At 40.4% G+C, this 20,565-nt stretch overlaps 2 protein-coding genes across 2 annotated transcripts in view; one reads left to right on the forward strand and one right to left on the reverse strand.

Moving 5' to 3' along the window:
- Positions 1-848: 848 nt before the first annotated feature.
- Positions 849-12,556, reverse strand: LOC124132734. The gene is made up of 4 exons (XM_046496808.2): positions 12,263-12,556; positions 4,652-4,758; positions 3,843-4,166; positions 849-2,686 (listed from the first exon to the last, which is right to left on the reverse strand). The coding sequence occupies exons 2-4, from the start codon at positions 4,748-4,750 to the stop codon at positions 2,075-2,077; spliced, it is 1,035 nt and encodes a 344-aa protein (XP_046352764.2). The 5' UTR covers positions 4,751-4,758; positions 12,263-12,556; the 3' UTR covers positions 849-2,074.
- A 72-nt stretch (positions 12,557-12,628) lies between these two features.
- LOC124132819 overlaps positions 12,629-20,565 on the forward strand; it is a 61,897-nt gene continuing 53,960 nt past the window's right edge. Inside the window, exons 1-2 of the mRNA XM_048392472.1 lie at positions 12,629-12,740; positions 19,795-19,876. Coding sequence (XP_048248429.1) covers positions 19,852-19,876 — 25 coding nt within the window. The 5' untranslated portion in view covers positions 12,629-12,740; positions 19,795-19,851. The remainder of the gene's footprint in view (positions 12,741-19,794; positions 19,877-20,565) is intronic.

Consider the following 20,565-nt stretch of genomic DNA (forward strand, 5'->3'; position numbering starts at 1 on the left):
TTCACTCTAGCCTTGATCTCACAAAGACAAAAGGGATGAGCAATATGAAATGGTTTATTTCCTGTACAAGTGATCATGAAATGATAGGCTCATTATTTTGTTACAGAAAATAAAATAGCTGTAGATCAGGAAACACAAATGACAGTATTTTACCATCTTTCCTGGAATAAATAATGCACTCATTTATATTTATCAATAAAAAGAATATAACATAAAGAAAACAACAAGGACAAAAGGTATTTACTTCCAGTGATCCTGCTAACGTTTTAGGGTGACATTCATATTTGTATTTCTCAGTGCCTGTTTGACATTTGGTCCATCATTCCCAGTGCATAGTGATGCTGAAACTGGAGCATATAGCTCCACATCGTAACACACAGTGTGAGAGAAGTAGAAATTTACTACCCATGTACCCACCCCCTGGTACCCAACCCTACCTGGGTACCGCTGTAGGTCTCAAGAGATAGGTCCAAATGTCCGATTGGGCATAGTTTGACCATAGCCCTGGCAAAATGTATTTAGACACTTGTATGAAACGATCTGGTCATGCATACATGGAAGTTGACTGATATATGAAGTCAGAAGGAATAAGTGTATAGTCAGAAACAAATGCCAACATTAGTCACTTATGGTGGTCGCGTCCAAGATTATTGCACTTATATAGCAACGTGCATGTACGTGTGTGTGTTTGTGTGGCTGCTTGTACTAGTCCGGACTGATGCCGATTTATAGTGCTAGCTCACTGAGATACCATGCCGCAGTTTAACATGAATACCCCACTCAGACACAGTATACTGACTCCGAGCCGACCAGTCCTTGTTTTAGCCCCTTAGGGTAACAACATCTTTTAACGTCTTTTGGTCTGACGCGGCCGGGGATCGAACCCCGGACCTTCCACTCTCCGGGCGGACGCTCTTCCACTAGACCACGGAGGCGGTCTCACTTATGGTGTAACCAAAGAGTTCTAGATAATGTTTGTCATTAAACAATATGTCACATGATTAAACACGGGTCCGAGTAGTCCTGTTGGTAACCGGGTCCTACCCAACCTGAGTACCCGAGTAACCCATCCCAGCTAGAAACATCAAAACTCATTATGGCGTGTATAATGCACACCCCCTTCTACACAGCTGTGTGTTTTTGGAAAAAAGTGTGCCCTATACTCAAGAAAATAAGGTATATATCCTCTTTGACAAATATAATTTACACATGTCTTACTTCCATTCATGAGCACCATATAAAAAATCAACCAACTCAAACATATCAAAGGGTGATCATATTTGACAACACTTTGAGACATACATCCACAATTGACATGACAGTCTGAAATATTCCACCATTTGTTCTACCAAGAATGTGAATGTAGAAAAGCAAGTCATTCTCCACAAATGCACATCAGTGATGAAAATGATACGTTCTAATGCATGACGGAACTGTTGATAAGTGAATGCAATGCTTTAACACTGTAACTGAAGCATATTTTGATGAGGAGAAACAAGTACGCCTCTACAAAGTCAAAACAAATTCTAAGTGTCCAGGCTACTTTCTGCATTACCAGTGAGGATTAACCAAGCATTCACATGCATTCTCTCAGATGTTGTGAATGTTAATTGTGCCATGCTACAGTAAGAAATATTCCCACGCAGTATCAGTGTCTGAGGAGAGCACAGTTCTTATCTGATATGACTACATTTGAAGGTGATGTGGTAGCCTATTTATTATTGTGGTGATGGGGTAGCCTAGTAGCTAGAGCATTTGCTTGTTCACCGAGGCCCAGGTTTGATTTCCTCCATGGGTACAATGAGTGAAGCCCATGTGTCCCCCCCCCCCCAAGATATTGCTGGAATATTGATTAAACAGCTTAAACCCACACCCACCAACTCACTATTATTCCAGCTATATTCTTTGCAAGATTTAAACCTTAAATGGCTTTAGCCTATACTGAAATGAAACCAAAATTGGTTTTGAAGTATCCAACAAAATCTAGAATAGACAGTTTTGGTATATGATGATCCTAAAGTTTACTTGCTGTCACACCTCCCAACTACAGACCTACTTGTGAAAATGATCTGTTTCAGTATCCCTGTGATATCAGTGTTCGAATACTGCCCTTGATGGGATCATAACGTTTAGCATTTCCTGCTGAGAGTTTCCCTGACTCGTAGATAGCCCATCCGCCCCCCGACCTTGACACTGAGCACATGATGACAGCCTGGCTGTGATTGGCATGTGTGAAGGTTGTCTTACACAAATCTGTATTCGGTTTGTCAGCTTCATAGAACTTCAGGCTGGGGTTTGGGTATTTGGATATGTTAGGTGCAGTCCATGCACTTAATGTGAAAAATAAGTGGGAAACATTACTTGGTATATTTTTGAGACTGACATTGATGATATGATGACCTTGCCTCTTTGAGTGATTTATTATATCTCCAGAATGCTTGACAGCATTATTGCCACAGCTATGGTTACGCCAATCTGCAAGCGATACAAAGTCTGTTCCTTTGTAGAGAAGACAGGAAGCATCAAGATAATCCTGCCCAGAAAGTGGAAATCCCCAGTAGAGATCAAAGACGACATGATCAAACCCTTCTGGAATGGCCAACATCAGAACAACCAGGTAGACTGTAGAGTTAGGCTGAATGTTGTAGTCACTCAACTTCATCTGTTTCTGACCATCTCCATACACCTATAACAGACAAAGAGCTCCAGACATGGTCCATAGCAGTCACATTGTTCAGTTCGTAAAAGATAATTTAAAAAATGAAAAGTATCACAATATAATGCTACATAATGTGACCCCGCCTTGCCTAGTAGTAACTCGTAAAATACCAACAAATTTTCACTCTGCTTTTCAGAAGATGTTCAAGACATTTATGATATACCGTGTTCAGTCTACTTTTCTGGAACTGTGTAAGCATAGTTTCTGCAGTAACAGCCACTATGTCTAAGCTACACAGTAGGAGAGTATTGTCATCTCCAAGTATGTACATTTGTAGTAGGGCTGGGACGAGTCCAAACTTACTACCTGGGTACCCACTCCTCTATTACCCGACCCTACCCGGGTACCCGCTGTACGTCTCAAGAGATAGGTACAAAATATCCCATTGGGAAACATTTGACTGTACTCCTGTCAAAATGTATTTAGATACATGCACAAACCGATCTGGTCAAGCATATACTGAAGATGACTGATGCCATCACATAAAAACAGAAGGAATGTGTGGATATTCAGAAAAGAAATGTGAACATTAATTTATAGTGTAACCATAGAGTTCTAGATAATTTTTGGCATTAAACAATATAAGCATGTGACTAACCACATGTCCTACTCAGTACCCACCTGACCCCAGTACCCGAGTTATCCGTCACAGCCCTAATTTGTAGTTGTCATTGTATATTTAGTGTAACCCTCACTTGTTTAGCTACAGATGAAGGTTGTCCTTGCTTCATACAATATCATAGCATACTTTTATCGGACCACCTCCGTGGTCTAATGGTAGAGCGTCCGCCCGGAAGGCGGAAGGTCCGGGGTTCAATCCCCAGCCACGTCATACCAAAAGACGTTAAAAGATGGTACTTGTTGTTACCCTGTCTGGCGCTCGGCATTAAGGGCCTAAAACAAGGACTGGTCGGCTCGGAGTCAGTATACTGTGTCTGAGTGGGGTATTCATGTTAAACTGTGGCATGGTATCTCAGTGTGCTAGCACTATAAATCGGCATCAGTCCGGACTAGTACAAGCAGCCACACACACACACACATGTACGTGCATGCACGTCGCTATATAAGTGCAATAATCTTGGACGCGACGATAAACCCCATTTCACCTCACCTCACCTCATACCTTTATCTCTTTATCTTTGTACAGCAGCTTCTGTTTCTGAACCTCATGCTTTAACTTGTTCTGTATGGACTGCTTCAGCTCCAGTATTGTCATGTAGGGCCTGTAGTTCACTGTCATTGAGTCCCCATTCAGTACAGCCACACGCACCACACCCTCACTGGCTCCTTCGGGGATAACCAAGGGAGTGTACTCTGTAGTGTACTCACGGAACATCTCATCCAAGGTGCGCTGAACTACAGCAATATTTCTGCATTCAGGTGCCACAGGCTTTCCACATTCTGGATAAGGACAACATTTCTTCTCTTTCACATGCCGAATCACACACTAGAAATTAAACACAGAAATATACTTCAGCATTTCTGCTAATTTTCTTTAAAGTAAAATACTTTCAACATTATTAAATTATCTCTTAACTCTCTATAGGCTACATACAATAAACGTTTATAAGTGTATGAACAACACAATTTGAGGTTCTTTCACGAGAACGTGTTCTTGAAATGTCGTAACCAATATCATACCACTTACATATTCTTGGGTGAACCCCTGGGAATTCCACTGCACAAATACATACAAAAGCATTAGTTCTGATCAAGCTCTAATGTTCATACAGTTTGGCCCTCACTCTATGAAGGTTGATACTCCAATGAGGGGGCACGGGTGGCCCAGTCGTCTAAGGCGCCGCGATTCGCTGTGCAGAGTTGCGTGCCTTGGGCACGCAGGAAACTTATGATTAGCTCCAGATTTTTTCCTTTCAATTCTTGCAATACAATAGTTTTTTTCATTTGTATATTTCAAAACCTATATCTTACCCTCATGCAGTGAAATTTTGGGTGTTGGCAACTCTCAGTCAGGTCAAACTGTGGAAATTCATTGGACAGCTTGTTTTCTTTACATTCCAGACACTTCATTGTGCATCCTGAAAAAGGGTAATTTCTCTGAATTATAACCATCACCACTTATTAAGATATACATCATATTGTGTCCACTTTTTGTGATTAAACAAAATGGATGTTGCAGTCGAAAGCTCAAATAAGAATATGATGATGGAACCCTTATGTGATTATTCATTTAAGAATTGACCTTCACTTTGTGTGAGTTCATTTGAGTATGAACCTTCATAGAGTGAGAACCAAACTGTATGAACGTTGGAGCTGGCGACTGCATGCTACGCGGATTCATACAGTTTGCACATCGGTTTTTCGATTCATACCTCAATGAACTGAAAAAAATACACAGTCAATCCTTAAATGAACGTCAATTTCGCGGTCATGTGACCGACCTCTTGCCCAATGGAAAATCTGTATATTGTGTAAACGTCAAATCAAAAAAGTATATGTAGTTTCGAATCACATAAAACAATTTTTATATTTTTACATTTTATCAAGTTCATCTATAAATTGACAAGTTACATTGGTTTAGAATTAAGTTCTACGTCTTTTACAAATCCATTATTTCTTTCCTGACCTAAACAATTGTAAGTCTTTAAGTAAGAAACACACCTTTTCTATTTAACTAACACAAAATGACTATGACACATGATGACACAGTGTTAGAAACAAAGTCATGACATTTTAGATTCCTGATTGGTTCGTTCTGATTGGTCCACTAGCCATATTTGAATTGTAGATTGTAGAATTATATACTACCCATCAAAAGTTTAGACTCACCAGTGTAAATGTAGCCACTCACTATACTCAACTGTTTCAAACCAGATAATGCCAAATATTCTAAACTTTTTACAGGTACTGTTAGCACATGAACTGATGTGGCGTAAAACCATATCTGTAACGGTGAAAAGATTAGAGTTTTTCGTTCATTAATTGATAAAACTCTGTGAAATGTCGCACATTTTTAAACAAAATTCGCACCAAAACGCAGGTGTTCACATGCACGATAATGCACGTGTTTTAGCAGCAATTTGACGCGGGATACTCGTGCAATTCATCTTTATAAGGATTGCAGTTGGCTCTTCTGAGTTAGTGGAGAAATTCTTCTTTGATGCAAGCATGGGTAGAGGGAGAAGTCTCCGTATTGAGCAACGACATCAAGCCTTGGCACTGCTACAAGATGGCAGATCACAACGGTATGTTGCCAGACGTCTTGGCGTATCCCAATAGGCAGTTTCCAACCTCTGGGTACGCTTTCAACAGACCAACTCCGTCCAGGATCGACCCAGGTCGGGTAGGTCAAGGGTAACATCACAGCAAGATGACCGATGCGTCTTTTTGCTGTTTCTCAGGGGCAGTCACATTACAGCCACAGCAGCCAATAATGCTTTCCAACAAGCTACAGGACGACGTGTATCTGTATCAACAATACGCCGCCGATTACGTCACTACGGACTGCGGGCACGTCGTCCAGCTGTAAGACCCCCTCTTACACCACGCCACCGTCAGAACAGACTGAATTGGGGAAATGGACATTTACGCTGGGGTCCCCGCAGATGGGCAAGGGTACTCTTCTCCGATGAATCAAGGTTCAATCTGCATTTCAACGATGGTCGGATCCCAGTCTACAGACGTCAGGGAGAGCGGTACGCTGACGTTGCTGTTGTGGAGCATGATCGATTTGGAGGTGGATCCGTTATCGTCTGGGGAGGTATCACCCTGACTGGAAGAACTGATTTACTGGTACAGGATGGAAATCTGACTGGCCAGAGATACAGGGACAAGATCATCATTCCTATTGTGCTTCCATTCTTAAGGGCCATGCCAGGTCACGCGGTTTTCAAAGATGATAATGCCAGGCCTCACAGAGCTCGCATCGTGTCAGCTTGTTTACAACAAAATGGGGTGAATCGAATGGATTAGCGAGCATTATCGCCCGATATGAACCCCACTGAGCATGTTTGGGATCTGCTGGGACGGCGTGTTTATGCCAGAGTTCCTCCCCCTGCTAACCTTCGCCAACTTCGCAATGCATTGTTTGAGGAGTCGCAAACATTCCCCAGTGGCAGATTGGACTGTTCATTCGTGGTATGCAACGTCGATGCAATGTCTGTGTTAGAGCCAGGGGTGGTCATACCCGTTATTAAATTTTGCAATTTCACTTTTGTATGGTACTAGCCAATACGGCATTCTGGTTCACTAATCATCAATGCACACGTCCTTGTGAACAAGGATATGAAGACCTAAAAGAATGATTTTGTTATTTTTTATCGGTAGCTTTCACAAATACGATTTTCTTACGAAATATAGTGAGTGGTTTCAGTGAGTCTAGACTTTTGATGGGTAGTATAGTTTGAAAGAGTTCTATTTATTTCCTCCCTAGAATGAAGATACACCTACAGTGTTTTCTATTTAAATCTATGTTTGAAACCTCTAAACTGAAAGCATAGTAGGTTTATTGCCTAATTGGGACTACCTTTAGAATTCAGCACCACAAATTTTGAAACATGTAGCAATGACGGAGTTGATCACAGCTGGATAAGAAGCCAAAGTAGATCCCTAAAGCTTCCTCGTAGATCTCAAATCCTGGAGGTATTTGGCGGTCTGTTGCTGAGAAGCGGTGATGGGAGTGGCTATCTCGCACGCCTTCTTCTTATGGTTATAGATGGCCTTAGCAGAGAAACAGTGAGCCTCTGTAATGGTCATGGCTACCTGCTTTGGCAACAAGGGACCTCTGTAACCAAGCGCAAGAGCATTTGGGGCTACGGGTAGAGCAGTAGGGAGTGAGGCTGCACGAGAAGGTCATCTCGCAGTGGAAGTTGATGGAACCATCTTTCGGTGAGCTGGACCAATGTGGGAAATCAATTCCAACATGGCTGAAAAGGGCATGGCAAATATCAGTGTGAGGAGAACGCAGGTTTGGGGGAATGGTGTAGCAGTGGAGGCCTTCTCATGATATCGACAGTGCATCGTGGTCCCAAGATGGAGATGCCATTCTGTTGTTGATAGACGCTAAAGTTCCTGTCTCTGTTGAGGTCTGGGAGGAAGCGTGATGTTTGACAATGTAGCAGAGGGAACAAGACATCTGTCGATCCTCCACCAGTGTACTATGAGTGAGCTTGAGCTTATCCGCAGGGGCACGGGTGGCCCAGTCGTCGTGATTCGCTGTGCAGAGTCGCGTCCCTTGGGCACACCAAAACCTATGATTGCGGGTTCGAATCCCGGTACACCCTGATTACGTTTCTTTTTTTTATCAGCACCATACCCGTGCTCGTGGGTTTCACCGAAGTGGTAAACGTCTGAGATCTGCATCACTTCTGGATTTCCTCCCACATTAAGCTGACACGCCGTGATATGACTGGAATACTGCTAAAAGTTAAACCCAACTCACTCACACTCATTTAATTAGATAATTACATTTTTCATTGGTAACCAATATTTTTTTCACTCAACTATTCAGCACTCTTTTGGGGTTTTCCAAAAATTAGTGAACATTTCAAGATTCTAGCGATAATAAACAGGCCGAGGGTGATAAGGCGAATAAGGAGAGTCATGAGTATCCATGCCATGGCGGAAACAAGTCCATATGTGGAGGTTAGCTTTCCCAATCATGTGGAGGGTTTGTGTAGGCACTATAAGGAAAATGGAGTAAAATGGGGTACTCGCCGTTGGTGATGGTAGTCATACGAAGGAGCACTGAACCAAATAATAAGAGGAAGAAGAGCGACCCAAGGCCGGCATATTTCTCATCAAATCAGCATAGTCTTCATCCTCAGAAATGTTGTGCAAAAAGTGTGACGTCAAGAACAACGATCTACGGAAGACTGATTCACTGTTCGTCCATCCTCAGACAAGTGTTGATCAGTGGAGGAACGCCAATATTTGGAAGTTCACTAATCCTGGGAGGAGGCCCAATCCTTGGAAATACGCTGACCCGGAAAGGTTTGTCTATCCTTGGAGAATTCTAAAGTTGCTATGTAACTGGTAATGTTTGGTATGTGTTGCTAGGATATCTGGTTAGGTTGTGAGGATGTAACAAAAATTGCGGAGTGGGCAGTTCGAGTCTAGATCTTGAATAAACAAGTTGTATTGTGTGAGCTGTGTTAGAAGCTTTCAGTATGTAGATCTCGAGAGGAGTACCGATCCTTGTAGGTGCGTCAATTGTCCGACTGTCGTACCCTTTAATTCTAATCCCTGTTTGGAGCGCGTTGAACCTCGGAAGTTCCGGGATCCATAGCCGAAAGTGGAGACTTGATTGAGCATTCAGGTGAATTATTTTTAGACACGTTTCCACATAGGATCGAAAGAAGAAATGCATAGAGCACCAAAGACCAACTGCACTTATTGCTATTTCAAGATGTGTTGCTCAAATGAAATCTACTACATATTGGTTTGGTGTTCAGAATATACTCTGATTGACATATTGGACATATTACACCCTGATATTTGTTTATGCCTGACCTTACCACGAACTTTGAGTCACAAGGTCAGACGTCACTCGCAAAAAGTAATTAATTTTGTGAGACAATACTTCAGATATGTTGACTTTTAAGACATTGCTTACATTAAGACATTACTGGTCAAGACTTCAATGACTTTTGATGTGTTGTTCTTATTTTCCATCTATTAATCCATTTAATCGCCATCATGGTTTTTGAAAATACTTGTATTCAGTACAGCAGTTTATCCCATAGCTTTATATCTACAGCACTCTAAGTTTGTTTGTTTTTGTTGGGACCTAAGCGGCTCTTAACGATAATATTTTAGGAGCCAAACCAAAGTTTTTAGGAGCCAACGTTTTTGCAAGGGAGCCAGACTGAGAGTAGGAGATAGGACACATGTTTGCCCAGGTTTCATATGTTTGTAGGGGCTTCACTGTGTGAAGTCTAAAGACGGGTGTTCAATTGTAAAAGACTGGTACATTAAGTAATAATGTCTATATTTTCTTTTAGTACAATACTACTTATGTAAGTGCAACAGGGTACAAAATACTCTAGATATTAATGACTGCCCTGTAATGGTATCAACTGCAAATAAATAAACATCATGATATGAAAAAATTGTAATTAATTACATCAAAATGTTTAGAAATCGTTATCATAATATAATAAATCGACAGATTTTCCCATTTGTAAAATAACTGTATATTTAGGCATTTAATAAATTGGTAAAACTTTAGTCATTTTACACCTTGACTATAACATATACAAATAATAAGCAATGCTCAGGTGAAATATTTAGTTTGTGTTACAATTCAAAATAATGTAAACGAAAATCGCACAATACCAAGCAAGTGACTTATCAAAACATTGTGACCATTACCGCTGCTACCCCCAAGATACCTACATTTCCTTATTATTTCCAAAACAAAACTGTATTTCATTTTGTTGTTCAAAGTGATGATACGCCTTTATACTATCAATAAAAGCAACAAATGCTTTTGACCTCCATGTCAGAATGATGAGATCTGATTGGTCCATGTGATCTTGATAAAATACTGTGTAACCTGCCCTGGAGGGTATTAAAGTTCTCAGCAGGGGAATAAATCTTTTATACACCACCACGAGCAATGCACGTGCATTTCTGAGAGACAGAATAAATCCTTGATACCACGCTTCAAAGCAAAAAGCTGCACGCCTTTTCCGAGCCAATGGATGTCACGTGATATAGCGCAAGCTAACCTCAGCTCAATCAAATACTGTAAAACGTCTCCAAAAGAATGCGACCGCTGGCCCCTACCCCAAAATGCGACTCAATATGAATGCGACACCCCCTCCTCTCAAGCTTCAGTGGATTTATATCTAAATAAAATGTCCTCTGTCAGGTTTACAGGAGAATCCTCACCTTAGTCCAACCTTACATTAACCAAATCACACACCAAATAGCACCGCTTATTAGCGCTGAGTAGAGTACTTCAGCTAAAACAATACATGCGCGCTGGCTCGTGTCGGCCTTTGAATAGTCGCAAAGAACAAAGACACTGTGTTGGGTGGGTGGCGTCTGTCTGGACTTGAAGGTGTGATCAGTGATGACAAATATGAGTGACAATTCACAGGATGTAAATAGTGTTTGAATGACATTGTTTATATACTTGTTACAAGTACTGCTCAATAAACAGTGATGTGGAAGACATAGTTGTTTGTTTTCAGCGTATGTCTAAGTTGGTATTTCTGCTATCCAAAATGTCTTATTGTTGATATAAATGTGATGTTTAATAATGCGAACAAAAACCACTCGCATTTATCGCATTTAATTCACCCTCGCGTTAATTTCAAGATTTACAGTAACTGTTTTCTATCAATTTGGAATTTATTTGAATTATTTAACAATGTCATAATAAAACATGTTAGTAAGATAAATTCAGTGTAGCAGGATCATGAGGGGTACATAGGGTTTTATGCATCCCTTGTAAGGTTTTATAATGCTCGTGATCCTGCTACAACTTATAGTATGGTTGGCACAGCACAGGTTGCGAACAAGTTGAGATTCCTTGGATATCATTCTAGTATCCACGGGAAAAACAATAAAACAGGCAACAGTGAATTGTCAGTGGCCATTTAAAGAAGACTGGTTTAAAAATTATTTCTTAAATGCAGAATGACAAGAAAGTAAAAAGTAATAAACACAGATCCATAAGACTATGCGTAGTGCACCTGCATTTTTCAAAAATATTTGTCTTAGATTATAAAGTCCTAATAAAAGGGTAAACAAAATATGCAAAAATATTTAACAAAACTTTTCATACAAAGAATCATCATCACTTTTTCATTCTGATGCATTTAAAAATGTCAAATTGATAATTTTAATAAGGTAGCAATAGATAAATTGAAGTATGTGTCAATACTGCACTGGTTTGTATACAGTACAATAATCCTCCATCACACTTTGTTGTCTAGTTGCTACATTTTGCATTCTATCAATCTGGGTAACATATAACATCAATGAAATGGACATCCTTTGAAGGTGAGGTGAAATGGGGTTTAACGTCGCATCCAAGATTATTGCACTTACATGGCGACGTGCATGCGTGCACATGTATGTGGTTGCTTGTACTAGTCCAGGCGAATGCTGATTTTATAGAGCTTCCTTCTGCTCTCTGGGTAGACGCTCTACCACTGGACATAACATTTTAAACAAAAAATAGCCATATATAGTCAGATTGCAAAAGTCAGATCAATGTCAAAACTTATATGAGCACACTACTTACAACACATGTACAACATTTCATTACATTTTGAATGAAAATAGCTGAAGGGTGGCCCTTGGTTAAATATGGCTGTGTGGCGGCCATATTGGTAATTGGATTTGGACACTTTCTGGTGTGATCTTTGGTGCCAACAAACATGTCATGTTTCATTGGTCCAGTGGTTTCTGGGGTGATTATGTTTTCTTAAATTGGACAAGTTAACCATGACATATGGCCACTCACCTTTCATTCAGGTGAGCTAAAATGTAAAACACTTGAGTGATGATGGCTACTTGGACTACTAGCAAAGATAAACATACAACTCGACCCCTCTGTCTAAAACCTACCGTTTGACAAGCTTCAGGCTGGTAATGCGAGTTCGATTCTCAAAGCGCCCCTCCGAAAGTGTGTCCGGTAAAGTGCAGTTGTCCCAATGTTGTTCATATCATTTCGTGTTTTATTATCACGTATTCCTGGAACTCTACTTTCGTTATTGCAGCCTAACTGGAAGGTTCGATTGTGATATTAGGATTGACGCGGCGGGCCCAATATGAACATGATGTATTACATATGCCAGCAAAGGCGGATAGCTACGTCCAGTGTCCTTTCGTAAAATGTGAAGCGAACGGATGGACAGACGCATGTAAATTTTATTCATTACGTATAGCAAATTATCAATCCAGAATAAGAGAAATGTGCGGGGCTCCCCTTACAGTTGTATAGACTGGTCCATATTTGATGTGGTCACGTTTCCTGGAATCATTGACTGGTGTGCAGTAGGGTGGAGGTTACTGCTGAACAGTCTGGCTCCCCGAGTCTGACAAGGTGAGTTTCCCTTTCAGGTAAATTCCAAAACAAGGTTGACATTATATAATCCTTTTATCCATTAGCGTATATACCAGTGTTAACTATAGTACATTATGAAGTTAGTCGATCCAACCTTAAATTTGACGTGTTCAGTGTTGACTTTGAGATGTGTTATCGCATGTCTGAAACAAAGGCGAGTGTTGGCGCTTATGTAATCTACGGAAGCCTTTTCGGGCCATGTCCCAAAAAAATTCAAACACTTAGTTTCTGTAAAATTCCACTTAAATGGTTTAAATAGAGTCAACAGCTATATTGGAATACCTATAAACCTCAAACTATGCAGAGGTGTGTTAAAGGGGCACTGATCTAACGCAATTCCCCGGGACAAGTTGTTGCCTTTGTTATTGTTTTTTCCCAGTGAGTACCCGGATGTATAGCAGAAATCTAGACTAGTTCGCGACCTCTGCTGCACCATTTGTAACCGCATTAGTCACTTTTATGGGTAGTAATAAGGGCGTATGGTCACATTGATCAACAGAATGAAATACAGTTTTCGAGATAATAAGGAAATGTAGGTATCTTTGCGGGTAGCATCGGTAATGGTGACGAAATCTTGATAAGTCACTTGCTTGGTAATTTTGCGATTTTCGTTTACACTATTTTCACTTGCAACACAAAGTAAATATTTCACCTGAGCATTGCTTTTTTTTATAGTGTGTATATTTTTTTACTGTCAAAATGTGTAACATTTTCAAATTTATTAAACGCCTAGATATTCAGTTATTTTACAAAGTGACTGAAAAACATTTCCATCTGTATTATTATGATAACGAATTCCAAACATTTTGATGTTTAATGTCATCACCAAGAGACTGAAAATGTTACGTTGAAAAGTACATTTCTATGTTGTTTGGCTTCTAATCCAACATAATAATCTGTTGTGATGTTGTTAGGCCCTTTTGATCGTCTTAATCAATTTTAGTCAATCTGAAGAATTTCCCAACCAAGACGTAGAGGAACAAGAACGAATCCGTTCAATAATACAGCGAATGAAGGAAAACAAAATGCAAATACCATAATTATAACCTACCATATTTATGTGTATAAATTTTGGGCAGCTTCCTTGTTCGAGGAATGTATCCGTGAATATCCACACAAAGGAACAATATCCCACTCGTCTGCAGCTGTACAAAGAAACTTATTCGATGTCACGTGTCTCTGTAACAATCAATTATTTTTAAAGATATATATCGTTTCGGGATATTATAACCCGTGTTCCTTTCTCGTCTGATCACTTAGATTGTTTCAGGTGTTTCACATAGGTGTCAAGTCTCAAGGGTCGGCTGAGAAACAACTATTTTCATAACGTCCACGGTTCCTAAAAAATCCATTGAGTGATAGATAACAATGATCAATCAATCAACGTATTATTAGTTAACCCTTTGAACAAAGTATGTTGTTTTTACATCGACACTTCACGCCATGATATGAGTGTATTCCCTTTGTTTTAGTAAACCTAAACATGTAAACACTCCCTTTTGACATATCCACTGTGCAAGATAACAGTGATTAATCAATCAACATATTTTCTGTTAATCCTTTGATGACTAGGAACGATCGGTTGATTTACAAAAAAAGTAAATGAACTGATCATTCACCTCTTGCTGGGCTGCCACATGCATATTACATAACACACATTTCACCTCACTTCAAACCTGGATTTAGATTGAATAATTACCCCAGACACAATAAATGCCAAATGGGAACCTTTGTCAGGTAATCTAAGTGGTGCTACCACTAATTGAACCTGTAATAAATTCATTAACTGAGCATCAAGTGAATGACGACAAATACATAAGTGTAGGGTTATACCAGAAAACGCGGATGACAACCAGTGAGTAGTAATCGTATTATCGACGCAATCCGAAATCCGAAAATGCTTTCACTGCATGGATACTTTTTATTATTATTAAACTATAACCATCTGGGGTATTTCCAAATGACGACATACGATGAGCTCCGCCGTTTTTTTTGTCTGTTTGTTTAGGCTGAAAAAATTAATTAACATGCGCCTTTTGTCGAAATCTTTATAGATCACGGTTAAACTAATCAGTATTAAAAATGCGTAAAACAAATATTGCCTCCAGCCTCCAAGTTTATTTAGCTGTCCTTGCAGACGGTAGCCCAGTTTCTGGTCATGCTCAGTTGCGTTGCGTATCATCCGGGTACTCACGGGGGAAAAAACAATAACAAAGGCAACAACCAGTCCGGGGAATTGCGTAAGATCAGTGCCCCTTTAACATCGTTCGAACATACGTATGCTTAGGTTTAAGCAATAAAGACATTCTATATTTTCTGGCTCCATATCACAAGATTTTGATAAGTGAACGCGCACTGAAAAGAAAACTTGCAAAAATGAAGCTCTATCGGAGAAAAGGAAAATCAAAGCTGGTTGATGTCGCTCTCTTCATCTTGTGTGATCAAGCCTTTGAGGTTTTTCACTTTTATCAACTCGTGGTGATATAATTGATATCAAAAGACACTTGAGTGAGATTTTATTTATCACCCAATATCTCTACACGAGGAAACATCCAGAAAACACTGCCTGGCTAAGCAGCTCTACTTCCATCAGCCGTTGTCATAATGACGTCAAAGCCATTGTTACGTGACTTCATAAAGTATACTGAACAGCATTGAAAACGCACCACCATGAAAATGGATGTATTTTCATCGCGGCTTAAAGGGGCACTGATCTAACGCAATTCCCCAGGACTGGTTGTTGCCTTTGTTATTGTTTTTTCCCAGTGAGTACCCGGATGTATAGCAGAAATCTAGACTAGTTCGCGACCTCTGCTGCACCATTTGTAACCGCATTAGTCACTTTTATGGGTAGTAATAAGGGCGTATGGTCACATTGATCAACAGAATGAAATACAGTTTTCGAGATAATAAGGAAATGTAGGTATCTTTGCGGGTAGCATCGGTAATGGTGACGAAATCTTGATAAGTCACTTGCTTGGTAATTTTGCGATTTTCGTTTACACTATTTCGACTTGCAACACAAAGTAAATATTTCACCTGAGCATCTTTTTATAGTGCGTATATTTTTTTACTGTCAAAATGAGTAACAAATTTATTAAACGTCTAAATATTCAGTTATTTTTTACAAATTCCAAACATTTTGATGTTTAATGTCATCACCAAGAGACTGAAAATGTTACGTTGAAAAGTATATTTCTATGTTGATGACGCTGCCATTCATCTACATGCATATTACATAACACACATTTCACCTCACTTCAAACCTGGATTTAGATTGAATAATTACCCCAGACACAATAAATGCCAAATGGGAACCTTTGTCAGGTAATCTAAGTGGTGCTACCACTAATTGTACCTGTAATAAATTCATTAACTGAGCATCAAGTGAATGACGACAAATACACAAGTGTAGGGATATACGAGAAAACGTGGATGACAACAAGGGAGTAGTAATCGTATTACCGACGCAATCCGAAATCCAAAAATGGATACTTTTTTTAGTATTAAACAATAATCATCTGGGGTATTTCCAAATGACGACATCCGCTGAGCTCCGCCTTTCTTTTTGTCTGTTTGTTAAGGCTGAAGAAATTAATTAACATGCGCCCTTTGTCGAAATCTTTATAGATCACAGTTAACCAATCAGTGTTTATGCAAAAATGCGTAAAACAAATATTGCCTTCAGCCTCCAAGTTTATTTAGCAGTCCTTGCAGACGGTAGCCCAGTCTCTGGTCACTCTCAGTTGCGTTGCGTATCATCCGGGTACTCATGGGGGAAAAAACAATAACAAAGGCAAAAACCAGTCCGGGGAATTCCGTTAGATCAGTGCCCCTTTAAGTCATATGAAAATATATAAGTGAATGAGTAATATATGACATTCTGGACGAAGCATGAAGAAGAACAGCTCATCAAAACACATTCCTAATTTTTTTGTGAGCGACATCACCAAAACGCAACAAATTGCGTGCACATCATGGAAAACGTGTTTTGTTTCAAGGGAAGCATGCAGAATAGGGCTATAAAAGACAGACTTTTAAAAGCCACATCACTTGTTGCTGCAGATGTAAAGGGTACTGACACAAGAAATGCCAAGATTAACAGCAGAGGAACGTGAACGTGCCTTGGGCATGCTTCAAGTTGGTACGTCAAGTAGAGTCGTTGCACAACGAGTTCAATGCCATCATTCAACAGTCCTCAGGCTACTGAGCAGATACCAGCAGACAAGAACCACCAGAAATCAACCACGTCCGGGTCAACGTCGTGTAACTACACCACGTCAGGATTGCCATATTATTCGTCGGCATCTTCGTGATCATACACTTCAGGCTACCAGGACTGCAGCAACCGTACAAGGCCGACGGGGTTTGATCAGTGATGACAGCGTATGTCGACGTCTCCGCTCAGCAGGGCTACGTGCCTGACGGCCATATGTTGGACCCATACTCACTGATCGACATCGAAATGAACGTCTGCGTTGGACCAAAAGGCATCGTCATTGGAGATTGCGACAGTGGCATGGTGTGCTGTTCTCTGATGAGTCCCGTTTTCATTTATGGAATGCTGACGGTCGACTGTGAGTGTGGCGTCGACGTGGAGAACGTTACCACAATGACTGCGTTGTACAGACAGATCGATGGGGGGAGGGAGTCTCATGTTGTGGGGCGGCATCAGTCATAACCATCGAACAGAGCTCCATGTATAAATAGGTGGGATGTGCCCTCTGTGGAGAGTAGGGGGGCATGGGTGGCCCAGTCATCTAAGGCACTGTGATCCGCTGTGCAGATTTGTGTCCCTTGGGGACACGAGAAACCTGTGATTGTGGGTTCGAATCCCGGTTCGCCCCAATTATGTTTCTAGCTTTGTCAGCACCATACTCATTGGTTTCACCGAAGTGGTAAACGTCTGAGACCTGCATCCTTCGGGCTCTCCTCCCACATTAAGCAGACACACCGTGATGTTAGTGGAATACTGTTAAAAGCTGCGTTAAACCCAACTCACTCACTCACTCACTCACTGTGGAGAGTGGCCATTTGTTTTCATTTCAACATGGTCGACGTGAATTGTCAATGTCTATGAGTTTAATTTATGATGTGAATTGTATAAATGGACGTTAAAGTGCTCTCTGTGAAGGGTGGCCATTTTGTTTATTACACTTCTTTGGGATGACTTGTCAAATGTCTTTGGGGGCTGTCTGGTAACCTAATGGTTAAAGCATTTGCTGTCAATGTAGGCTTGTATCTGTGAGAATGTTTTGTGAATAGCCTCTAGCTGTAGAATTGCTCAACTGGAGGACCCGCCACTCGAAGTGTTTCCCTTGAAGGTAAAACCACTTGTAAGCACCATGAAAGTCCAAGGATGCAAAGAAGGCCCCCGGTTGAACATGCAGCAGCAACTGCATTGACAGACGGAACCTGGGAGCCACTTTGTTGATGGGGTGAGGTGGGCATGAACACTGGAGCCTCTCCAACTCCTGCCACAAGAAGACCTATTCTACTTGGATGCAGGCAGGCGTTCAGACAACTTGGGGTGTGGACTTCATGGACAGATGATAACTTTGCATCCATCTGCTGGAAATATCTCTTCAGTACTGGGATACATGATAATGTATGGAGCACTTGCATGGTAACCACAGCTTGTGATTCTGTTTTAACATGTAAGTGGCCGAACACCTTGCCTTTAAATAACTACAAGGGACAATTGAGATGAAAAAGCTACATTAGAAAAAAACCCAAGGTGAATCTTCCATGTGTGCTTGGTGCCAGGGTTGGTATGGAACCCCATTGAGCTGCCAAATTACAAACATTGCTGATAACCTTGATAACAGCTTGACATGGTATCCTCCAAATACTTGAATAGGGTTGAGATAAATGACGGAAGCCAAGAAAAGAGGTGCTAGCGCTGGTGTAGGTCATGATCGATGGCCAGAAGATGCTTGACATCAACTCTAAGATGAAGATCAGTGAGCACTCCCAATCTTGGAGACATCATCAATGTACTGCTGGGGATGAGATGCAACCCATCTGATTTCCGCAATAAGCCAAAGTTATCCATGTCCTTCAGAGCCCGAGTCCTGGGCAGGTGGCAAATAGATCATCATCAAGGACAGCAGCGTTCGAAATACCTGCCTGCCCGATCGTCGGGTTATATTTCATAGGTGAAAATATTCTAAATATTTCCTGATGATAAGCATTAATTCACATGTAAAGATGAATGATAAAATGTAACCAAAAAGAAACCCCGTTAGCTTTTAGACAACCTAACATGCGCTTTTGCTACAAGCAATCAGTTTCATATTTTTAATTAAATTATCCTGAGAAACATATGATTATAGTGGGCAGGCAGGTTTTGGTCAGGGCTGAGTGGACAAAGTATGAATGACAGATTTGTAACACCCAAATGCGAATAAAAACAACAGTAGATGATTCAAACTAAATTAAGAAGATACAACAAACTTTTGTGTACAATAAATGCCTACAATAATAACAATAGCAACATGAAAAACAGTAGTTATGAAAATATGAGTGCGCTAGGAAAAAACCCATTCCGTATGCTTATATGAAGCAAGCGGACAATAAAGGGTAGATAACGATGTTGGTGACCTGCTACTAGGGTATGGGATGTTGAAGATAAGAAGCAAATTGTGCACTGTCACAACAGGGTAGTCAGTCAAGTCAGGCCCCTCTCCTTGGCTGTTGTTTTGCAGATTAACCCATTGGCCGATTCATATATTGCAGCTTTATCTGCCCCATCACTCTTGGTTGTATAATATGCATAATGACATCAGCAGCTTCAGACCAATAATAATTATTGTCTTGTAAGTGAGATACTGTTATCATATCCGTCAAGTCTGATGAGAATTGAAATAAATTCTTGTTTTGGTTTGAAATCATGTTACAATGTTCATATGCCAGTTTTAACCTTTATTAGGTATATTTATGATGTTTTCTTCATAACATTTGATTATTATTGAGTATTGTTTCCATACTTATTTACCGTAAGGCCACTAATAATTTTCCCATTTTCTTACAGTTGATGATGTTACATCATGATGTAGAGGTGTAGGAACCTAAAGCCATTTCTGAAGTCATGGCTGAAAAAGAGACTGCATTCTGTATGTATATATACATGTATTATGGTCATGATAACTGAAAAAAGTATTTACTGTATTATGATGAAAGCTGGTACATGTCATCCTTAGGGTGTGGCATTGAAGTGGTTTTGAGTGACCTTCACTGAAGGTCAAGGTCATGCATAAGGACTTAGGTTGTTCTTCGGTAATAGAAATATTAATGTGATTGGCAGAAATTGAGGATCATAAACCAAAAGTGCCTTTAACTTTCTTATTAAGATAGCAAGAGGCATGGGATTTTGCTGATTAAAGTTATCTTGTGTTTTCCCAAATTGCAAGTGAGGTACTTACAGAGGAAATGTTTGTAGGTTCCCCATTTTGTTAGCTAGATGCCAGGGGCAACTAGCAAAAAACCCTTTGCTCAGGGCACTTTTAGCGCCTAAGATCTAGATGTTAAGGGTTCTCTTTAATAAAATTTTCACTACTTTCATGAAGCATCCTTAGAGTCATTGGAAGGAAAAGTTTTTTAATCACCACCCTTTGCACTAGAAGATGAGGGGCGGTCGGGTAGCCTAGTGGTTAAAGCGTTTGATCGTCATGCCGAAGACCCGGGTTTGATTCCCAACATGGGTACATTTCTGGTGTCCCCCGCCGTGATATTGCTGGAATAGTGCTAAAAGCAGCGTAAAACCATACTCACTCACTCACTCACTCACTCACTCACTCACTCA

The sequence above is a fragment of the Haliotis rufescens genome, unplaced genomic scaffold (genome assembly GCF_023055435.1).
Source record: "Haliotis rufescens isolate VD_foot unplaced genomic scaffold, xgHalRufe1.0.p SCAF_11, whole genome shotgun sequence".
Taxonomy (NCBI): domain Eukaryota; kingdom Metazoa; phylum Mollusca; class Gastropoda; order Lepetellida; family Haliotidae; genus Haliotis; species Haliotis rufescens.